Raw genomic sequence first — 20,623 nt, 5'->3', positions numbered from 1 at the left:
CCGGGTGCCCGGGGATGGGGATGTACGGGAACCGGGGTGCGTCGTGTATCGCGCTGCACGGGGCTGGAGCGTGTAGGAACCGGGGTGTGCGGTGTGTTTGGGTGCACGCGGACTGGGGTGAGCGCTGTTTTGGGGTGCACAGGAACCGGGGTGTGCAGCGCATCGGGGTGCATGGAGTTGTACTCTGCAGGAAACGGAGTGCGCAGGGACCAGGGTGCGCGGTGTATCTGTGTGAGCAGGGATTGGGGTGCCCAGCGAACTGGGGTGTGCAGGGAACGCGGTGCACAAGGATCCGGGGCTCACAGCGCAGCAGGACACACAGGATGCTGCCCCAGGAGCCTGGGGTGCGTGGTGTATTGGGATGCACAGGGCTGGGGTATGCATTAACTGGGGTGCACAGGGATGGGGGTGTGCAGGGACCAGGGTCCATGATGTACCAGTGCGAACAGAGACTGGGATGAACAGGGAGCAGGTGCACAAGGACTGGGGCACACAGGAACCTGGGGTGCACCAGGGACCTAAGGCTCTGCACTGGGAGCAAGGTGCAGGGGGCTCAGGGCGCACAGGGAGCAGGGTGTGCAGTGTATTGGGGTGCACAGGGCTGGGACATGCAGGAACCAGGGTGCACAGTGCATAGGGGTGCATGGTGTATTGGGGTACACAAGGATAGGGGTGCACAGTGATCAGTGCATGGCGTGTATAGGGGTACACAACGATGCGGATTCGGGACTAGGGTGCATGGTGTATTGGGGTACACAAGGATGAGGATGCAGAACTAAGGAGCATGGTGTACTGGGGTACACAAGGATGAGGATGCAGGACTAAGGAGCATGGTGTACTGGGGTACACAAGGATGAGGATGCAGGACTGGGGAGCATGGTGTATTGGGGTGCACAGGGCTGAGGCATGCAGGAGCTGGGATGCATGGGGAGCAGGATGTGTGGTGTACTGGGGTGCACAAGGATGGGGGTGCATGGAGACCAGGGTCCATGGTGTATCAACATGACCAGTGACTGGGGTGCCCAGTGAATTCAGGTGCACAAGGACCAGATGCATGGTGCATCAGGGTGCACAAGGACTGGGGCACTATGCAGGAACCAGTGTGCAGTATATTGAGGTGCATGGGGATGAGAGCATGTGGTGTATGGGGTATGCAAGCACGGGGATACGTGGGGGGCATGCACACAGCTGGGCTATGCAGGAAATTGGGTGCACAGGGACCAGTGCCTGTGGTGTTACCAATGTGAACAGGGACTGAGGTACACAGGAATCTAGGGTGCACCAGGGGACAGAAGAATCCAGGATGCACAAAGACTGGGATTCATGGTGTATTGGGGTGCACAGGGCCTGAGGGTGCCCTGGGGGCTGGGATCTTCTAGAGAAACACCCAATTTTGGGTCAAAGAAAGTAGTTTCTGCATGTAAGAAGCCTTTAGCCTGGAGACTGTGGGGTGAAAGGCGACCTCCTGCGGTGAGATTTGGGATAGGGCCCAACTAAACCTGGTTTATGAACATCCCGCCTCGGTACCTCCGATACTGAACCACGGCAAAACCGCACCCAAGTGCTGGATAAACCAAACTCATTCATACAGGAACCAAAGGAGCCAGTTTGGTACCAGCCCCACTCGCCCAAAGCAGTCAGTTCACCACCACCACCCCCCCTCCCCAAAAGGGGCTTTATCTCTGTCCCAAGCATAGCCCCAATTCCTCTTTTCCTTCCCATCTATGGGAACAGGGCACAAAACCCCCTGCTCAGGGGGTGGTGGTGGCCCTGGTGAGAACCCAGTGTCCTCCTCCCACCCGTGAGTGGGGTTTGGGGCAGTTTATGATGAGGGGAATGATCTTCAAGGATCTTCAGCTTTTATACCCCTTTAAAAGCAAACAGCTTCTAACACTGGTTTTATACGATTAAAACACTCCAGGCTCAGAACTTGGAGCAGATCCTCCCTCCCTGCCCCTTCAATAAGCAGTTTTTTGGCAAATATTGAGGGACTTCTCTTCCAAAGCAAATCCAAGTGGTTTCTCCCCAAAGGTATGCCCCCAAAAGCCAGGACTTGGAGGAGGCTGTGGGTTTATGCAGCCCAGTCTCCCCCCGAGGTGCTGAGGCCACGTGGCAGCCCCTAAGAATCCTGGAATAAGGGGTTTGGAGGAGAAACTGCTGATGGGAGGAGTAACAAGCAGCTAAAAGCAAAGGCAGGGTAATGCTGGGGAGGTGGATGGTGTGTCAGTGCTCAGGAGACAGCCAGAGGTGAATGCCAAGAAAACAAAGCTCAAAATGAAGAGGAAAAGCCAAAGAAAAGGCACAAAATAAAAAAGCAACCCCCAGATTTCAAATTAAAGTTGCAAATAATTTAAAAATTAAAACTAAAACTAACTTTACAAACTCTTTTTTACTGACACCAACAAATCAAAGACTTTTGTCTTTCCTTTTTCCATCTCCTGGGGGCAGAAAGCCTGCTTACAGCAAGAGCCAGGCTTGAAACCAGTAACATTTTTCTTCTCACATGCACTAAATGGAACCAAAATGAGTCTTAACTTTTAGATTTGGCGCTTCTTATCCCCATCTGGAATTTCCTGGATCCCAAAGTTGTTAAATCATTCCTGTTTCCGGGCGAGGGTTCACTCCTGGCTGCACACAGCCTCTCGTAAGGCTGTAGTTCAAAGGTGGTTGTGGTTTTCAGTCCAGTTGTGGTTCAGTCCCAGGCTCAGGTGATGACACCACGGGGTATGTGAAACAGGAACAGCAGACCAGGAGTTTGAACCAGGATTCCTTCAGTGAAGGAAAGGGAAACCCCACCTGGCACTGGGAAGTATGAGTGTTTCAACAGCAAAAATGTGTTAAATAATAAAAGAATATAAAAACTTAAAAAAATAAGGTAGGAATTACACATCTTCCCCTCTCTGCCCACAAAGCTGAGCTTAAATCAGCCCATCTTACTAAGTCTATGATTAAATCAACAAGGTAGTGATTCAGTTCACCAGAGGAGCATCATTCCTCGGATGCAGAGTCCCACCAGAAGGGTTACTCTCCAAAGATCCACAGGACGTTGACTCCCGATAATCCCAGGTTTACTCGCCTGCAAAACCAAGATTTACCCAATGTTATGGAAAAGCTGCTGGTGTTCCCAATGAGAAGGTGATTTTAGCACCATTAATATTATCCCACTGGAGCCGTTTTGGTTAAAGGAGTGAGGGACGAAGGGCTCCACTTGTGCCCCATGCTCTGATGGATACTACCATGTACTTACCCCAGCATCCCGGATTCTTTTGTCTTTATGATATAAAGGAACATCAGCAAGGTGTGGAACATGTTGTTCCTGCCCTGAATCCATGGAAAGAGGGAAGAATTAAGGAATGGAGTCACTGATGAGCAATCACAGCTCTATTTCAGGCGGAATAAGCAACTGTAGATGTCATGAAATGGCTCCTTGTGCTTTTCCCCTCAATACTTCCCATTTTTCAATGAGGTGAACACTAGAAATAGACCAAATGTTGGGATTTGGGCTGGAAAATCATCTCCAAATACTTTAAATTCCAGAGCTTTTTCTGAACACAGATATCCAGCATTAAAAGTCACAGGAGAATTTTGCTGGTTTCAGACTGGAAGATTCCTCTGCCCTGGAATCCTTACGAACAACACAGGGTTTGCTGGTCTTTGGGGTGACAACAGGCATCAGCAACTACACAACATGGTATTTTAACATAAACTATCAGTAAATGAGATACAAGGAAGCTACTACTGAGGTAGTTATGTATCTTAAGTAGATACTAAAGGTATTATTTAGCACAGCCAAAGTAGTGCATTGTGGTCAAAGACCAAGCTCCTGTTTATGAGCACTTGCTCAGCCTATGTGTAAACAGTCCATAAATGTGGCTGGGACATGAAAATCCTACTCCAAATCTGATTCAGGGATGGTTTCCTGATGGAAAGAGACCACCCACACCATCGTACCTTGGGCAGGTTGTGGGTCTGGCCCTGATAGATGAGCTCATAGTGAGGTGGATTGATGCTGCTTTGGTAGATGCAGAAGACGTTCTCATTTGAAGTGTCTGTGAGGAGGAAGTGCTGGCTTACACCCAACTCCCATTTTTCCTAAGGTTCCCCAGCTCCAGATCTTTTTGCAACTAAAAATTCCCTTTGTCTTGCTTTAGTTACACGTTTTAGACAGCTTTTCTGGGGTTGAAATTCATTTTAACACACACTCACTCCCCAAACCTCTCCCCTGCACACCACTCTCCTCTCTGGCACTCATCATACAGCTTCCCAGCTGCCCTCCCAGTTATTCCACCCAATGCCTCTCCTCCCAGACTCTCCCACCCACTCCCTCTTCCTTTCCCTATTTCCCTTGCCAGTCTCCCCTCCTTCCCTTCTCTTCTCCCTTTCTCTTACTTTTCACTCTCTTTGAATGACCGTAACGCTGCCAGGAGTACGCAGATGAGCTGCTCCTCCTTCTTAAATTAGCTAAAATAGCCAAATTAGCTTAGAATTGAATGAGTAGCACAAAAGAAGTATCTACATTTAGCTAAACTTTCCCCAGTATGTGGCTGCCCCATCCCTGGCAGTGTCCAAGGCCAGGCTGGACAGGGCTTGGAGCAACCTGCTCTAGTGGAAGGTGTCCCTGCCTGTGGCAGGGGATTGGAGCTGGAGCAGCTTTTAAGGTCCCTTCCACCCCAAACCATTCCATGATTCTATGATTTCAAGGGCACTGATGTGAGCCAAGAGGCAAGGAGTAGCTCAATGTGGATGCTGGTACCTGGTTTATCTGGTGTCTGAACGAAGTGCTGGGAAGTGAAGGTTTTGCCATCGGGATACTTGGGGTGAGGCGGGAGCCTGGAGTCGAGGTAAGTGCAGAACACATGCATAATGATCTGGGCAAACAAAACCAAATCCCACTTGAGCTTCCTTAGTTTGGGATCTTACTTCCCATGCTTAGCTTATTAAGAATACCATAATTGTGAAATAAAGTCCTAAAATAAGTATTCAGAAAACCACACTTCAGCATCTTTGTGTTCTAAACCTTCATGGAGACTTCTCAATACTTTATGGGGGCAACATCACCAATTCTCTGTGATCTGATACTTCTGTGTTCAAAGGGATGGGATCCAAAGGGACCTGGACAGGTGGGACTGTGTGAACCTCATGGAGTTCAACAAGGCCAAGTGCAAGGTCCTGCACATGGGTTGGGGCAATCCCAAGAACAAACACAGGCTGGGGGAGACTGGATGGAGCAGCCTGAGGAGGAGGACTTGGGGCCGCGGGGTGAGGAGAAGCTCCCCATGACCTGGCTTCAGTGTGTGCTTGAGCCCAGAACCCCCCTGTGTGCTGGGCTGCACCCTGAGAGATGAGCTCTTAGGCAGAAGCTCTTCTCTGTGAGGGTGCTGAGGCGCTGGCACAGGGTGCCCAGAGAAGCTGTGGCTGCCCCATCCCTGGCAGGGCTCAAGGCCAGGTTGGACACAGGGGCTTGGAGCAAGCTGCTCTAGTGGAAGGTGTCCCTGCCCATGGCAGGGGGTTGGAACTGGATGGGCTTTAAGGTCCCTTCCAACACAAACCAGTCTGGTATTCTGTGACTATAACAGGATCTTTTTAACAGACAAAAGAGCTTTTCCAGACTAAATGCCAAAAGTCAAGAAATGTGGGAGATGCACCCTGGAAATCACAGCTATTTTCTACAGTGTGATTAACACAAATGTGAAATTGTGTTTATTTTTTGCTAATAGTAACTGTTTTAAGTTAACGTCAGAACTTCCCAAATGTGTATTTACACCTCTGAGCTGTCTGCCCTGCTGCACTGCAAGACACTACAAGTTGCTCCATGGCCAGTCACTACCACGTACTTAATCACCTTCACAAACTGGACATCAAATCCTATTTCAAGACTGATTTTGTACAACTTCAGCTCCCAGTGACTGTGTCTCATTACACCTTTCTCAGGAGAGGCATGAACCTCTGACATTCTGATCTCCTGGGTTTTATTCTCCCAAGTAACTGAAAATCATTTATTATAATTATTCAGTTGAATAGAATTATTGGGTTTAAACATACAGCAAGAGCTGCCCCAACAAGATCCCTCGTCTCTGGCTGCTCCCTATAGTTACCTGACAGATGTTTCAGATGAGCTGAAGTAAAAGCCTGGCCTAAGACTAAGATATACAATTACATTGTTATGGTCTATGCAATGTCCAATCCCATTTGCATTACTCCCCAGGGAATTTCACCACCCACAATGGGATTATCCATGGAAGTGATGCAAACAGGATTTCACTGTGTTCCTCAACAGTTCTTGGTTACTCCCTCCAAACCCCTGTGCTCAAAGGCAGCCCACTCTGAGCTGTCAGCTCAAGATGTCTTTGAATACTCACAGAGGAGTCTGTGGGCAGGTCCGTGTCCCACTTCCTGCCCCTGAAATCCCCTCCTCTGTTCCATCGGAATGAACTCATGCATCCTCCCTGGGAAAGCTCTGAAAGCAACAGGATTCAGTTAATGGCGGTTCAAAGTGTATGAGAGGTATTTTGTGCTAATTTCAGGGGCTTCATGTATGTTTCCAGTGTACAAAATCAGAAACATCCAACTAATTAAATGCTTGTAAAGACATGGCCCAGCAGTGTGTGCTTGAGCCCAGAACCCCATCGTGTGCTGGGCTGCACCCCCAGAGCATGAGCAGCAGCTCAGGGAAGGTATCCTGCCCCTCTGCTGTGCTCTGGGGAGAACCCCCCCCCTTCCCCCCTGCAGCCCTGATCCAGCTCTGGGGCAGCAGCACAAGAGGGATGTGGAGCTGTTGGAGCAAGACCAGAGGAGGCCATGGGGATGCTGCGAGGGCTGGAGCAGCTCTGCTCTGGAGCCAGGCTGAGAGAGCTGGGCTGGGTCAGCCTGGAGAAGGCTGAGGGAGACATTATTACAGTCTTTCAGTACCTAAAGGGGGATGAGAAGAAAGCTGGAGAAGGACTTTTTACAAGGGCCTGTAAGAACAGGACAAGGGGAAATGGCTTTAAACTGAAAGAAGGCAGATTTTGATTTTAGGCACAAGTTCTTCCCTGTGAGGGTGCTGAGGCGCTGGCACAGGGTGCCCAGAGAAGCTGTGGCTGCCCCAGCCCTGGCAGTGGTCAAGGCCAGGTTGGACACAGGGGCTTGGAGCAAGCTGCTCCAGTGGAATGGCAGGGGGTTGGAACTGGATGAGCTCTATGGAACTGGATGAGCTCTATGGTCCTTTCCAATCCAAAGCATTCTAGGATTCTATGATACTGATATACGATATGGGGAGGTAAATTTAAATGATGATTTTTATCTGTAGTGAATGAAGAGATCAAATCCAGCACTTTGCACCTTGAGCACGCAGGAGGAAACTGAGAAATAGGTCTTTTAAAACCATTCCCAAGGTTACATCCAAGTCCTGCATCATTATATCACTTTTAAAAGATAAAGTTGCGAAGAAGCATCTCTCCAGCTGAAGAGTAGCTCTCATCCCTGTGTGACTCTTCAAACATCTCCACTAAGGAAATGTCTGACACCACCATCACTTGACTGCAGTAACAGAAGTGGTTTGAAGTCAGTGTGGTGGCACCGTGTTACCTTTGATCCTTTCCACCAAGTACTCCTGGTTGGGTGTAAGATCCAGGTACTGCACAATAGTGTTCAGGGTTGGAATGAGAGGAGCTTTAACAAGTGCTGCCTGCTTCAGGCTGCTGATACTGGCTTCTGCAACACAAGAGAGAAAGAGCTGGTCAGCCAAAGCTGTTCCTCCAGTGTCATTCCAAAGAGGACCTGGTCCTTTCTGGTGCACCATTTAAAGTCCCCAAAGCATTTAAGAGGTGACACTACCCCAAATGCTCATTTCAGTTACAGTGAAGTACCAGATGTCTCCTTTAGATCACAGAACATAAAAGATACAAGGAATCAATATCCACTTTGAAGAGCAGAAGAAGAGCGGGGACAAGACCAGCACTGACCTGTTTTAATATGGGTGTTGCAACAGATACAGCTCTTGAAGAGACACCAGATGAAACAGCCCCGAAAAGGTGACCCCACCAATACAGAGTGGAAATGGAACAATATTCAACAAAGGTACTGTAGGTTAACACGCACCCATTGACACCACCATTATCCACCTCCAGGAACTCCAAAGCTACTGCCAGCTCTTACCTCCAATCTGCAGCTCTGGACACCCCATTCTTCTCAGCTGAGTGCTCACAGCATCAATCTCTTGGACAAGTGGCACTAGAATAGTCTCATTAATCCACTAGGAACAGAAAAGGTGAAAATTCAGGATGTCAGAAGCAATAAAAATGTTTAAAAACTCCAACCCAAGTTTTACATCCTACTAATTGTCACCATTTGCCCCTCTATTCTGGTGAGACCCCACTTGCAGCACTGTGTACAGTTCTGATGTCCTCAACACAAGAAGGACATGGAGCTGTGGGAGCAAGTCCAGAGGAGGCCACAGGGATGATCAGGGGCTGAAGCACCTCCCGTATGCATCACCCCTTGTCCTGTCACTCCAGTCCCTGATGAAAAGTCCCTCTCCAGCATCCTTGTAGCCCCCTTCAGACACTAGGAGCTGCTCTGAGGTCTCCACACAGCTTCTCTTCTCCAGGCTGAACAGCCCCGATGTTCTCAGTCTCTCTCTTCATATGCCACTTATATGTCTGACATATCTGTTCATATGTCATGTGCCTGTCCTCATATGTAATTTGTCATGGCCAAGATGCTTTTGTTTGTCATTCAAAGGTAGATGAAATTTACAACTGTGTAGTTTTTGGAATACAAACCACCAAGATCAGGTGGAAAAGGAACCTCTGCAATCCCTTCTTCCTGTGTTCTTACCTCCGTGTGCCACCCCAAGACTCAGACACCGCAATTCTTCCAGCACCCATGGGACACTGAGGTGCTTTTCCACTCTGCTGGAGTTCTCACAAACTCACCTTGTTCTCAAAAACTGGGCATTCCTCAAAGGTGGCACTTACGTTTCTGAACTTGGCGGTCCAGGAATCCATGTGATCAAGGAGCTGTCGGTTCATTGTCACCCGTGCCCAAACCTATGGAAAGATTTAGTAAGCACATATGAGAACTTAATCAAATACCAAGACTTTTGGGGGTCTATGACAAGTTCTGACATTAACTACATCACAGCTTTAAGGTCCCTTCTAACCCAAACCATTCTGTGTGACTTCTGCAGCAGCTTCACATACAACACTTGTATTCATGGTACAATCATCTTGTGTGAGCCCAAATTCAGTTTTAAGCTCTCTGCTCTACTAGGTTAAAACTGGTCTGAACTCTAGGCTTGATGTAAGAGGTATACAAGGGGTATATGGGTTTGAACTTAAACAGGGGAAGTTGAGGTTGGATATAAGGCAGAAGTTCTTCTCTGTGAGGGTGCTGAGGCGGTACCACAGGGTGCCTGGAGAAGCTGTGGCCGCCCCATCCCTGGCAGTGTTCAAGGCCAGGTTGGATGGAGCTTTAAGGTGCCTTTCCACCCAAACCATTCCATGATTCTACGATTACAACTCATAATATGAAATGTCCATTTTTAGCGACACAGAGTCTTTCAAGCTGTACAAAGATGGTTAAATGCTTGAAGAATCGTCTCTCCCTCATTTCTGATGCAGGTCAAGTCCAACCCTCTGTACAAAGCTGTGGATTTTAAAGGCTATTTCTCCCTCTTGTCCACCTTGCTGCCCAATTTACCTCTTCTGCAGCCTGTTTTGAGCTCATATCAGCTTCGTCCTTGTGTGCTGATGGAGCCTGGGACCTGCAAGCCAGCTGATACTGGAACTTCCTGAGCATCTGTGCATAGTCTGCTATGGAACGGCTGTAGTTCCAGAAAGTCGGGCTGCTGGAAGGAGAGCTCGAATCTGAACTTCCTGAAAGAATTCATTAAACAGTCACGTAGAATTACTACCAAGTCACTCTGGAAGCAAGAGTACAGGCACACTGGGCTTTTAAGGCTTTGATAAGAGACAGGAACAGGAATTACCAGGAATAGAGGCAGAAGTCAGTCTGTATAATCACCCTTATCTTGATTGTCCCTATCCAGGACAGAAACTGCCTGCAGGTAATTCCCTTTATCTGAAATACCTTCTCCACAGGATATCCCTCTCATCAAGGACAAGGTTATCTTATCATGGCCCTCTACAGCCAATGAACACTACAGAGACAATCTATCAGCACCCATTTCCACACAGGCATGTATCCTATTCAAAGGAATACTTTGGAGGAAAACTTTCTGAGAATCCTAAGCCAACTTACTAGTCACAGGTTACTAGTGCGAGTACACAGGAATCCTTTGCAGCTTTCCCCACCCACAAAAGCTAAATGTGATTAAACCCGTCACCTTCTCATTGCCAAGCTGTTCTGACTGAATCAGTTTTCTTTACCTAGCTGAACCCTCTGCTGCTTCTCTTCTTCACCTCGAAGGAAGGTATCCAGGGACTTGAGGTCTGTCATGTAGTCTTCTTTGCCAGTAGGAGAACTATAGAACACAGGTGAAGAGCGGTAACGAGACCTCAGACCACCACCTTCCATTGTCCCAATACTCGTGTTGTACATGGATCCAGTAGGAAAGGGGCTAGAGCCAGAAACCTTGGGTGAAGAAAACCAAACACATCATTTTCTTTCTTCGACTTTGCACTTACACTTTTGTTTCTTAGTTTTGCTTTGTTCTGAAACAAATGAGCTGCTCTGAACCAAAGGAAGTGTCACTAGGGAGAAAGGGCAAATCCCAATACAACACATTTACATCTACTTTGCAACAGGAGTGAATGCACAAATGCACAAGTCTCCCAACAGAATCTCTCCAAGTGCTGCTGCTCCCATTCAACGGCCCAGCACACAAAACAAAGACCAAACTGTACCCCTGGGAGGTGTCTTGGTCGTTACCTTACTGTAGCTGCCACTTGGTGAATAGGTCATACTGCTGTGAGAACTGCTGGTGCTTGACAGAGCCTGTAGCTGAGGACTGTAGCCTGTGATACAACCAGTAGTAAACTTTGGACTGGCACTAGGGGAGCGGGATGGGCTGTAACTCAGCACACTTTGACCCTGGATTGGAGGAGAAGGTGTTGAAGATGGGTCCTTCTTTGCTGCCAGCTCACGTGGTGGAGTTGTTTGTACAGCTGCAAGAAGGAAAAATAGGATTAGCACCGAGGATGGAGCAGCCCCAAACTCTCCTCAGGCTTTAAACACACAACAAAACACATACATGGTGCTATCTTATGGCTCTTTTATAAAGCTGCTAGAAAGGACATGAGAAAAATCTGGTCCCTACAGAATTCAGTGGTCAAGCAATGGATGGAAGAGACTGAGAGACATGCACAAGACTCAGTACAAATCCTACAGCTTTGGATTTCAGTTAAATATTACAGGCACCTGCATGACCCTGGGTAGCTTCTCTAACTCATCTCTTCACTTACTCTACCTGCCTACTTCAAGCATCACCTACTAGATAATCTTAAGGTCCTTCCTAACCCAAACCATTCTATGATTCTATATAAAATCCCTGAACTTTGGTGATACAGCATTACTCCTGTCTGCCTCTCATTTTCTTGAGGCAGACTCATGAAGTGCAGTGCTACTGTGCCAGCATTTTGCTGCTGGTGTATTTACCTTGTCAGGTTCTGGTGTATGTTAGAACTCTGCTGTGATCCTCAAAAGCTTTCAGAGTGACTGCACTCTAGGCTGCCATTTTCAGATCAGGACTTGATGATCTTAAAGGTCTTTTCAACCTGATTGATTCTATGATTATATTTATAGGCTACATATTCCTTGCCCAACCTCATGACATTGAAGTATCTCACTACCCAGTCCTTTTACACCAGGAGTGTTTGTTTCCCCGCTGTTCTCCCCACACGCACTCATCAAATTACCACTTGACATTACACACTACACTTGATGTTGTGAACTTTAATACACAGCAGGTAATTCAGGTTTACTCATATCGGAGAGGTAATTCAGAACTCACTTAACTAAAGAATCCTGCACTAGAGTACGATAAAGGGAAAAACAGGAGAAAAAAATAGGAATAAAAGTAAAAAGACTGCCAGAGATACTTATCCCACCCACCTGCATTCTGCAAGCCCAGCAGTCTCCTCTGGCCAGGACTCATGACCACGGTTGTCGGTGCCACTGTGTATTTGAAGTACAACCAGAAATCAAACAAGGCATTCAGGCTGAACACAGATGCAAAGGCAAGTTCTGGAAGAGACACAGATGGTTTTACCAATGAAGGTGCATTATTTGCAAAATCAGGAATCAAAACCAGGTCATTATTAGTGCTACCAGTGAGCACCAGTTTGGGCAACTATCTAGGATTTCTTCCCCTTCTTATGCAAGAACCATTGGAGCTCGTTTTCCTTACAGTCAGTGTGGAGTCTACTCCTCTGAAACAATTTTTAAGTACTGTGAAATGGCATCTACACCCACAGTACAATGTGGTAGTAAAACCCAGAGTGTTCTACAAAGCCTTACTCCACACATTTCAGATTCAATGCTCCAAACAAGTTCTTCATGCCCTTTCATGATATTATCTAGGAAAGCTAATAAAACTCCTTATCTGTCACTAAAGAGGATGAAACTCCAACAGTTTCAAGGAAGATGACAGAAAGTAAACCAAAGGTTTGGTTTGAATTTAAACAGAAAAAAATCTCATTGAAAAATGACACCACCACCCCCCCCAAAAAAAAAACCAACAAAAAACTGGCAAGCAAAAAAAGTAAAGAATCCTAAAAACTCCTGTAAATGCTGCAGCAACTCACCAATATACCACAGTAGCCAGTATGAGATGTTGTAGTAGGAGCTTAAGAGTTTCCCAGTCCTAAAAGGAATAAAAATGAAGTTATTTTGCAATAATTCTGCCCCAGGAAATATTCAGGGGTATAGAAAGTAGGATGCTTTGCCTGTTTGAAGCTGATGTAACAACTAACTTACATTTCAGTATATATCATGCCTGCAACAGACACATTAAGGAGGCCCCAGGCCAAGATGACCTTCCGGGCTTCAACCTCCTTCCTTATCTGGAAGGTTTTGTCGATGAGGGAAGTCTCTGGACTCTGTTCTGATGTCATCATCTGTAATACCAAACACAGAGACAACATCTGTCAACTTTTATAGAGTAAATCTTGGTCAGTAGAAGATGAAAGAAAAAGCAGTTATCCAAAACTCTATAAACAGGGTTTACCTTTAGGCACTAAGTAACAGTGTATTATAAAAGAAAGCAGATTCTTTTCACCGGCAAAAATAGGTGTTATTTCTTCAATGACATTTCTGTCACCTCATTACTGAGGAGCAGCACCCATCTTCTCCAGGGAGGTGCAAATAAGAGGCCAGAGAAAGATTCCAACCTCATTTGGGGCAACAACAGCACAAGAGGAACTTGGAGCTGTTGGAGTGAGTCCAGAGGAGGCCACGGAGGTGCTGCGAGGGCTGGAGCAGCTCTGCTCTGGAGCCAGGCTGAGAAAGCTGGGCTGGGTCAGCCTGGAGAAGAAAAAGCTCCTTAAGGGGAGACCTTAGAGCAGCTCCAGTGCCTAAAGGGGCTACAGTGCCTAAAGGGTCTACAGGAAAGCTAGAGAGGGGCTTTGGACAAGGGCCTGTAGGGACAGGCCAAGGCAAATGGCTTTAATCTGCCAGAGGTGAGACTGAGATGAGCTCTTAAGCAGAAGAACCCAAAGCAGTCTGTGATTCTGAGATTCATATTTGAAAAAGAACCTCCTTCAGAAGCGAGAGGAAAAGTTCCTGCCTTCTCCAGGCAAAGGAAGCCACAAGAAAGAAAGGCCTAGCACTATTCTGCAGTATTTTTATTGAACATTCCCAGTCATTTAAGTAGCCAACAGGATTTTGAGAGTGTACAAACACCTCCTGTGGGTTCAGTGCGTCTGAAAAGTAGTAGCTTTTATACCCAGTAACACCTTATGTCAAAGAACTAATCCTGGCGACTTTTTCTTCCACTGCCATCATCAAAATATGTTACTGTCCCTTCCTTCTGCTCACTTCAACACTTGTCACATCGTTCTTCACTAGATGGGAACATAAATAGTTTTCTTTTAGGGAAAAAAACACACAAACCCCAAATCACATAATCTGCTTCTTCCTGGCACAATGATTCAATGGTGAAATAACATCAGGGGTACTGGAAAAATTATACAAGAACACATTGCGGGCAATCCTTCTGACTGGTTTTTCATACACTTTGAGCCCCAAAACCTCCCTTCCCATGCTGACGGAAGTAGCAGCCCCAAGGAGGAATCCTCTCTGCCATCCTCACACTCCCAACTTCTCTCCCTGAACCATGTCCTCCTGCTTAAGCAGAAGTTGCACTGTTGGGGCACTGAAATAAAAGGGAGATTTGGTCCCTTTCTACTCACTTAAGAGGGCATCACCTGTAGACTGAAATATATCCTCCCATACCCCCTGCCCTCTTCTGAGGCACAGTAATCACAGAATCATAGAATGGTTTGGGTTGGAAAGGACCTTAAGATCATCCAGTTCCAACACCCCTGCAGGGACACCTCGCACTAAACCATGTCACCCAAAACGCCATCCAACCTGGCCTTGAACACTGCCAGGGATGGGGCAGCCACAGCTTCTCTGGGCACCCTGTGCCAGCGCCTCAGCACCCTCACAGGGAAGAACTTCTGCCTTATCTCCAATCTGAACTTCCCCTGTTTCACTTTGAACCCCTCACCCCTTGTCCTGTCACTCCAGTCCCTGATGAAGAGTCCCTGTCCAGCATCCTTGTAGCCCCCTTCAGACACTGGAAGCTGCTCTGAGATCTCCACACAGCTTCTCTTCTCCAGGCTCAACAGCCCCAATGTTCTCAGCCTGTCTCCATACAGAAGGTGCTCCAACCCCAATCATACTCGTGGCTTCCTCCAGACTTGCTCCAACAGTTCCGTGTCTTTCTGATGCTGAGGACACCAAAACTGCACACAGTGCTGCAAGTGGGGTCTCACTTCGACAACCCCTAAGTGCCACACACGGAAGTCCCCACATTCTCCCCTAACCCAAACTCCCAGCTTGCCCCTGCCACACAGAACCCTTGTCCAAGACCCCACAGCCCTCTCCATCCAGATCTCATGCAGATCTCACTGACACTCACTCTGCACCCCCATAGCTCCCCTTGCCACACACAGAGGGACCATCAGGGCTCCCCCCCCCCGACCTCACCGTTACACACAGGCAGCGCCCTGCCATACACGGGCGGCTCTCATAAACCGCATCTGCCCCCCATCCTGACCCCATCACACCAAAGCGGCCCTACTTCCCCTCCACCCCCCCCCCGTTCTGAGCATCACTCACAGAACCACAGACCCAACGCGATGGAAAAGACCTTTAAGATCACCAAGTCCAACCTTTACCCCAAGTCCCCCATGTCACTAAGGGCCTCATCCACACGGCTTTGCAAGGGAAGCGGCCTCTTGCCCACAGCCCCATACCACACAGAGCGACCCTCACCGCCGAACACCGCCCGCCTGCAGGCCGCCGCCCCTCGCAGCCCGACGCGGGGGATCACTCATAGTACCTGCCGCTGCTCTGAGCGCCGGCGGAGCTGAACGGGCACGGAATTCCCTCAGGAAGCGCAAGGCCTCCCGCTCCCCACACGGGAAGAGGAGCAGCGCCCGCCTCCCTCACGCGACCGACCCCGACCGCCGGCAGCGTCGCAACGCCGTGACGCCACAGCCTGCGCCGGCGGATGCGCGCGCAGCTGTGTTTTGGCGCGAAGCGGCGGCTATGTTGTGGCGCGGGGGGAGGGCTGTGAGTGGCAGGCATGGCGGCTATGGCGGGTGCTGCGGGCCTTCCGACACAAACCAGTCTGGGATTCTGTGATGGTTCATGTCTGCCTCCGGCCTGTTCCCGTGCCTGAGCACCCTCTGGGGAAGGAATCGTTCCTCAGCTCCATCTAAACCTGCCCTGGTGCAGCTTGAGGCCGTTTCCTCTTGTCCCATCCCTTGTTCCTTGGGAGCAGAGCCCAGCCCCTCCTGGCTCCATCCTCCTCTCAGGCACTTGGAGGGAGCCATCAGGTCCCCCCTGAGCCTTCTCTTCTCCACACTGACCCCCCCAGGTCCCTCAGCCCTTCCCCATCACACTTGTGCTCCAGGCCCTGCACCAGCTCCACTGCCCTTCTCTGGCCCCACTCCAGCACCTCAATGTCTCTCTTGCAGTGAGGGGCCCAGAACTGAACACAGGATTCAAGGTGCAGCCTCACCAGTGCCCAGTGCAGGGGCACAGTCACTGCCCTGGCCCTGCTGCCGCACTGGTGCTGGTACAGGCCAGGATGCTGGTGGCTTCCTGGCTGCCTGAGCACAAGCTGCTCATGTTCAGCTCCATCAATCCAGATCCTTTCCCATGAGCGGTTTCCAGCTGCTCTTGCCCAAGCCCAGAGCGTTGCAGGGGGTTGATGCAGCCCAAGTGCAGGACCCAGCACTTTGCCTTTTGAACCTCATCCCATTGCCCTCATCCCATAGATCCAGCCTGTCCAGATCACTCTGCCCTCCAACAGACCAACACTCCCACCCAGCCCAGTGTCATCTGCCAGTGTTTAACCCACTCACCCAGGCCATGAGCAGTCACGACATGTCGGTGCTTCCTGCAGTGTCGCTTGGACAATGGGGTTGCCAAGGCACTGCTCCAAACATTGCAGTTCACCCCTTGGAGAGTAAACAGCCCCATGTTCCATGGTCAGTAACGAGGCTCCATGGGATTCCCTTTTCCCTCTCTGTGGCGGTGCCACTGGCAAAAGGACCCTTTTGTCTCTGGCACTAGTCAGAAAACAGATGAGTGGGAATATGATGAGGATGAGGAAAGCTCTGGGGGGATCAAAGGGAAGATGCTGCTCTGCTTCTGCACTGGTATTGTGGTCATCTGCCTTGTCTGCTGTGCTCAAGTAAGATATCCATAAATTCCGTGTTTTCTGCTGACACCTATGGGCCCTCAGCACAAGGATATTTGACTTCTACACAACTTTCCTGCCTAAAAGGCTTTCCCAACCTTGGAAGTTGTTGTTATTATAACTATCTCATGGGATGATGTCACTGTTAGAACCAGTCATTAATCCCCAGGTGTACGTAACTGATTGTATCTCTCTCAGTACCCTTCCCATCCCCTTCTTGTTATTCCCAGTTACTATTCATCCATGTCCTAAAATGCAAAGCTCCAACATGATCCGATGGAGTGTGTGGTGCTACATGACTCAACATGTAAAATCTGGGAATAAGCCTGGCCAGTTGAAGGTCTCCATTTCCTAATATAAGGAAATTTGAGTTGGGAACAAGTAACTCCATTGCAGCCAGTGTTATTCCACAGATTTTCTAGAGAGAATCAAAATGATGATTCTGCTTCTACAATGATGCCAGTCGCATCTATAAATGGTGAGCCACATACTGAAATCCCTACTCATTCTTTATCCAGGGCATTCCCAAGGTGCCTTGTGGATTAGGAACATGGGAATGATCCATTATTTACAGAAATAATAGTTCTCTCAGCAGTAATCCCAAATGAATTGTGTTATAGACAATTAACTTTGATCAGCCAAAAGAGTTGTGACGAAGCCCTTTGCCGTGTCAGTGTGATTAGAAGATGAGAAAAGAAACATTTCTATCCAAAGGTGGAATGGGTATGGGATTTCTGACGAATGGGGGATTGGTATAAATGGAAGACATGAGCATTCCCCTCCTGGAGGTGTGTTCCTGGGGCAGGAGCTGGCTCTGCTCCCTGTGCTGTAGCTGTGCAAGGACCAGTCAGCCTCATGTCCCAGAGCTTCTGCACAAGCTCACCTGTGCAGTGAGAATTTAGCATTATGTAAGGAATTAAAATTTACATGTTGGTCTGAGTAACATCTGTACAATGGTATTTCCCTGAAACAGGTCCTCCAGAAAGTCCAAAGTAAATGGTTATGTTCTGACAAAAGGGAGAGCAATTCAACAGGTAAATATGAGTTTTGTGACCTTATGCCCAAGGCTCAAAAGATCAGTTTAGAAAGTGCTTGGGACCCTGGTGGAGAGAAGGAGATGCAGAACACAGAGAGGGCAGAGGGGACAAGGGGATCACACGAGCACAAGGAGAGCTCAGTCCATTACAGGTTATCTCCTCCCTCCTCCCTATTCCTATGGAATTGCTGAATGTTTGTTTTGAGAAGATGGGAGACAAGGGGCTTGTCTCGGCCGCCTCTTCTTCTGTGTGATAGAAGAGACTGTTACACAGGATAGGATCATAGAATCCTGGAATGGTTTGGGTTGAGAGGGACCTTAAAGCTCCTCCAGTTCCAACCCCTTGCCACAGGCAGGGACACCTTCCACTAGAGCAGCTTGCTCCAAGCCCCTGTGTCCACCCTGGCCTTGAACACTGCCAGGGATGGGGCAGCCACAGCTTCTCTGGGCACCCTGTGCCAGCGCCTCAGCACCCTCACAGGGAAGAGCTTCTGACTAAGAGCTCATCCCAGTCTCTTCTTTGGCAGGTTAAAGCCATTTTCTACTATTAATATGGTGATTTTAAGCAACAAAGGTTGATTGGACAGGGCCTTGAGCAACATGGTCCAGTGGAAGGTGTCCCTGCCTGTGGCAAGGGGTTGGAACTGGATTATCTTGAGGTCCTTTCCGACTCAAACAATTCATGATTCTATGGTTAGATGAGATTCATTGAACGTTTCATTTCTTAACCTGTCACCATGGTGTTCCTGAGTCACTCCATGATACCACAGCTTCTAGGACTGTCCCACCCTGCTCACATTAGTGTGCCAGGGCCCTGACAGTGCTAATTACCCTGACCAGCCTCATGTGGGGCCACCACCCAGGCACCCTCCGCCCCTTGGCACGGAAGCTGCATTTAAGCTGAGGCCATTTGATCTGGTCCTTGTCTAAGCTGCAGTGGGTGCGCGATGGACTTGTAGCTCTTGACATCCTGGCTCTGGACCCACTGTGTGACATCCCTGAGGATCTGGACTGTGACTGTTCCTGGTCAGTGCCACTAAACCTCTCTGTTCCTCTTATTTGGGTCCTGTGGGGTTGTGCTGCTTGTGGTGAGTCCTCTGCCTGCCCTGCCTTGCTGTCACCTTTGGCTTCTGACTTGCTGTTGCACCCCTGCTCTTGCTGCTCTCTAATGTGCTTGGGTGTTGGGCACTGAATTGAACTCTAAGAGGCTTTCATCTTCATCCATTAGACTTACTGGTAGTTCAAGGCTGATCCCCAAACCCTGCAGGACCTCATGGCTACAGGAGAAGGTCACAGTGCTGCAAAGCCTCTGTAGGCCCTTTAATGGGCATTAGGGTTGGGTACAGAGCTTTGGGCTTAAATGCAGTTCCTTAAAATCAGTGGGTGGAGGCCCAAGATGATGCTGGTCAGGACACTGGAAGCTTGTCTGGTGTACTTTAGACCTTGACATCATGCTTGGCGGGATGTCTTGGCAGCCTTTAAATCCATGTAGGGTGTAACATGAGTAATTAAGCAAGCTGTAATTTTGCCCTAAATTAAGTCCCTCCTTCCTGTTTTCAACGATTCACAAGAGGTGGTGTGGACACTGTGTTGGTTCCTTGTGAAATGTTGAAGGCCATAAGCTATAGGTGGAATGTCTTCCATCAGAATTACTGCAGTGCTAGAAGCAGGAAGTTCTCATGGTGGTTCCTGTCTCTTAGGATCCACTTGTGTTATCTGAGTTGGGGAGAGTGGAGATGTTCTCATTTCTCAAAGACTGGGTTAGGTTAAGCCTCAAGGACCTGGGCACTTACAGGAACATACCTCACCTCCCGCAGAGCATATGTTCTCCAGAGTGTGCCCCCAAGATACAGCAATTGCAGGATGACTAATTCCTGTATGTCAGAACAGGCAGAATCCCTGCCTGAGGCTCCCTTTGTTCCCAAAACATGAGCCTTACAAAACACTTGCTTGGAACACATGACAGGAAGCCCCAGCCCTGGCTGTGGAAGGGTAGGGTGGGAGCAGGGAACAGGGGAAGCTCCTCAGGGAAGTGCTGACAAACCCTGACAGTGAGAGCTGTCACTGGGGAGACGGTTATTGAGAGCTTCCACTGGGGATTGTCAGACTTCCTTCCCTTGGTGTCCTGAGGTTGATTCCAGAGTAGCTGAACCGTTTCCCTTCTGCCTCATTTTAGTTCCCAGGAACCCCATCTGCAGCTATTACAGCAGGGTCAGCACCTGGCTCTTCCTCAGTAACATTTTTCATGGGATAAGCAAAAGGTGTTTCCAGCAGCTCTCCGGTCCTCCCAGGCATTCTGGGACACCCACAGCTGGGTGTTCCTGCAGCCAAAGGCAAGAGAGATGGTTCCCAAAGCTCAGCCAGAAGCCTGCCCGGCACCGTTACTCCTACAGGAGCTCAAACATCTTGGCACCTTCACGGAAGGTAAACAAGCGGAAGGCTATTCCCTGTGGAGCAAGACGTAGACAGAGACCAGGACAAGAGCAAAGGGACTCAGAGAGCTGCTGGATCAGGGAAGAGCCCTGTGGGCATTGTAAAATTGAGAGGAGCCAGCAGTGGCTGTCCCGGCACTTCTTCCAACCTGTGCCAGCTCTTCCTGAGAAGCTTACTTCATTAGGAGAGGAATCCTGTCCAAGGAGGAGGGTCTAGCTGCAGAGTGGAGCTCCTCTAAGTTCCTGTTCACCAAAGGCTTTTTCCTGCTCCTAATAAAC

At 48.8% G+C, this 20,623-nt stretch overlaps 1 protein-coding gene and 1 long non-coding RNA gene across 3 annotated transcripts; one reads left to right on the top strand and one right to left on the bottom strand.

Annotated features, from left to right (window-relative positions):
• Positions 1-2,690: 2,690 nt before the first annotated feature.
• On the bottom strand, positions 2,691-13,076 carry TMEM209 (transmembrane protein 209). Of its 2 annotated transcripts, XM_057425462.1 has the most exons (14): positions 12,919-13,076; positions 12,747-12,805; positions 12,055-12,186; positions 10,873-11,108; positions 10,371-10,575; positions 9,682-9,857; positions 8,958-9,029; positions 8,137-8,233; positions 7,567-7,692; positions 6,360-6,457; positions 4,754-4,868; positions 3,952-4,049; positions 3,248-3,321; positions 2,691-3,076 (listed from the first exon to the last, which is right to left on the bottom strand). In XM_057425462.1, the coding sequence occupies exons 1-14, from the start codon at positions 13,056-13,058 to the stop codon at positions 3,022-3,024; spliced, it is 1,683 nt and encodes a 560-aa protein (XP_057281445.1). In that variant the 5' UTR covers positions 13,059-13,076; the 3' UTR covers positions 2,691-3,021. The 2 variants fall into 2 exon arrangements, with proteins under 2 accessions (XP_057281445.1, XP_057281446.1); XM_057425463.1 differs by lacking the exons at positions 2,691-3,076; positions 3,248-3,321; positions 3,952-4,049 and adding an exon at positions 4,322-4,461.
• A 3,611-nt stretch (positions 13,077-16,687) lies between these two features.
• Positions 16,688-20,445, top strand: LOC130607945 (uncharacterized). Its single transcript, XR_008974395.1, has 3 exons — positions 16,688-16,870; positions 17,850-17,910; positions 20,089-20,445. It is a non-coding gene; the product is annotated as an uncharacterized LOC130607945 (long non-coding RNA).
• The last annotated feature ends 178 nt before the right edge of the window (positions 20,446-20,623 follow it).

Source organism: Pezoporus wallicus, unplaced genomic scaffold (assembly GCF_028554395.1).
Source record: "Pezoporus wallicus isolate ANWC-B61680 ecotype Strahan unplaced genomic scaffold, APGP_CSIRO_Pwel_v1 contig_4722, whole genome shotgun sequence".
Lineage (NCBI taxonomy): Eukaryota > Metazoa > Chordata > Aves > Psittaciformes > Psittacidae > Pezoporus > Pezoporus wallicus.
This window is presented reverse-complemented; position numbering and strand designations above follow the sequence as displayed.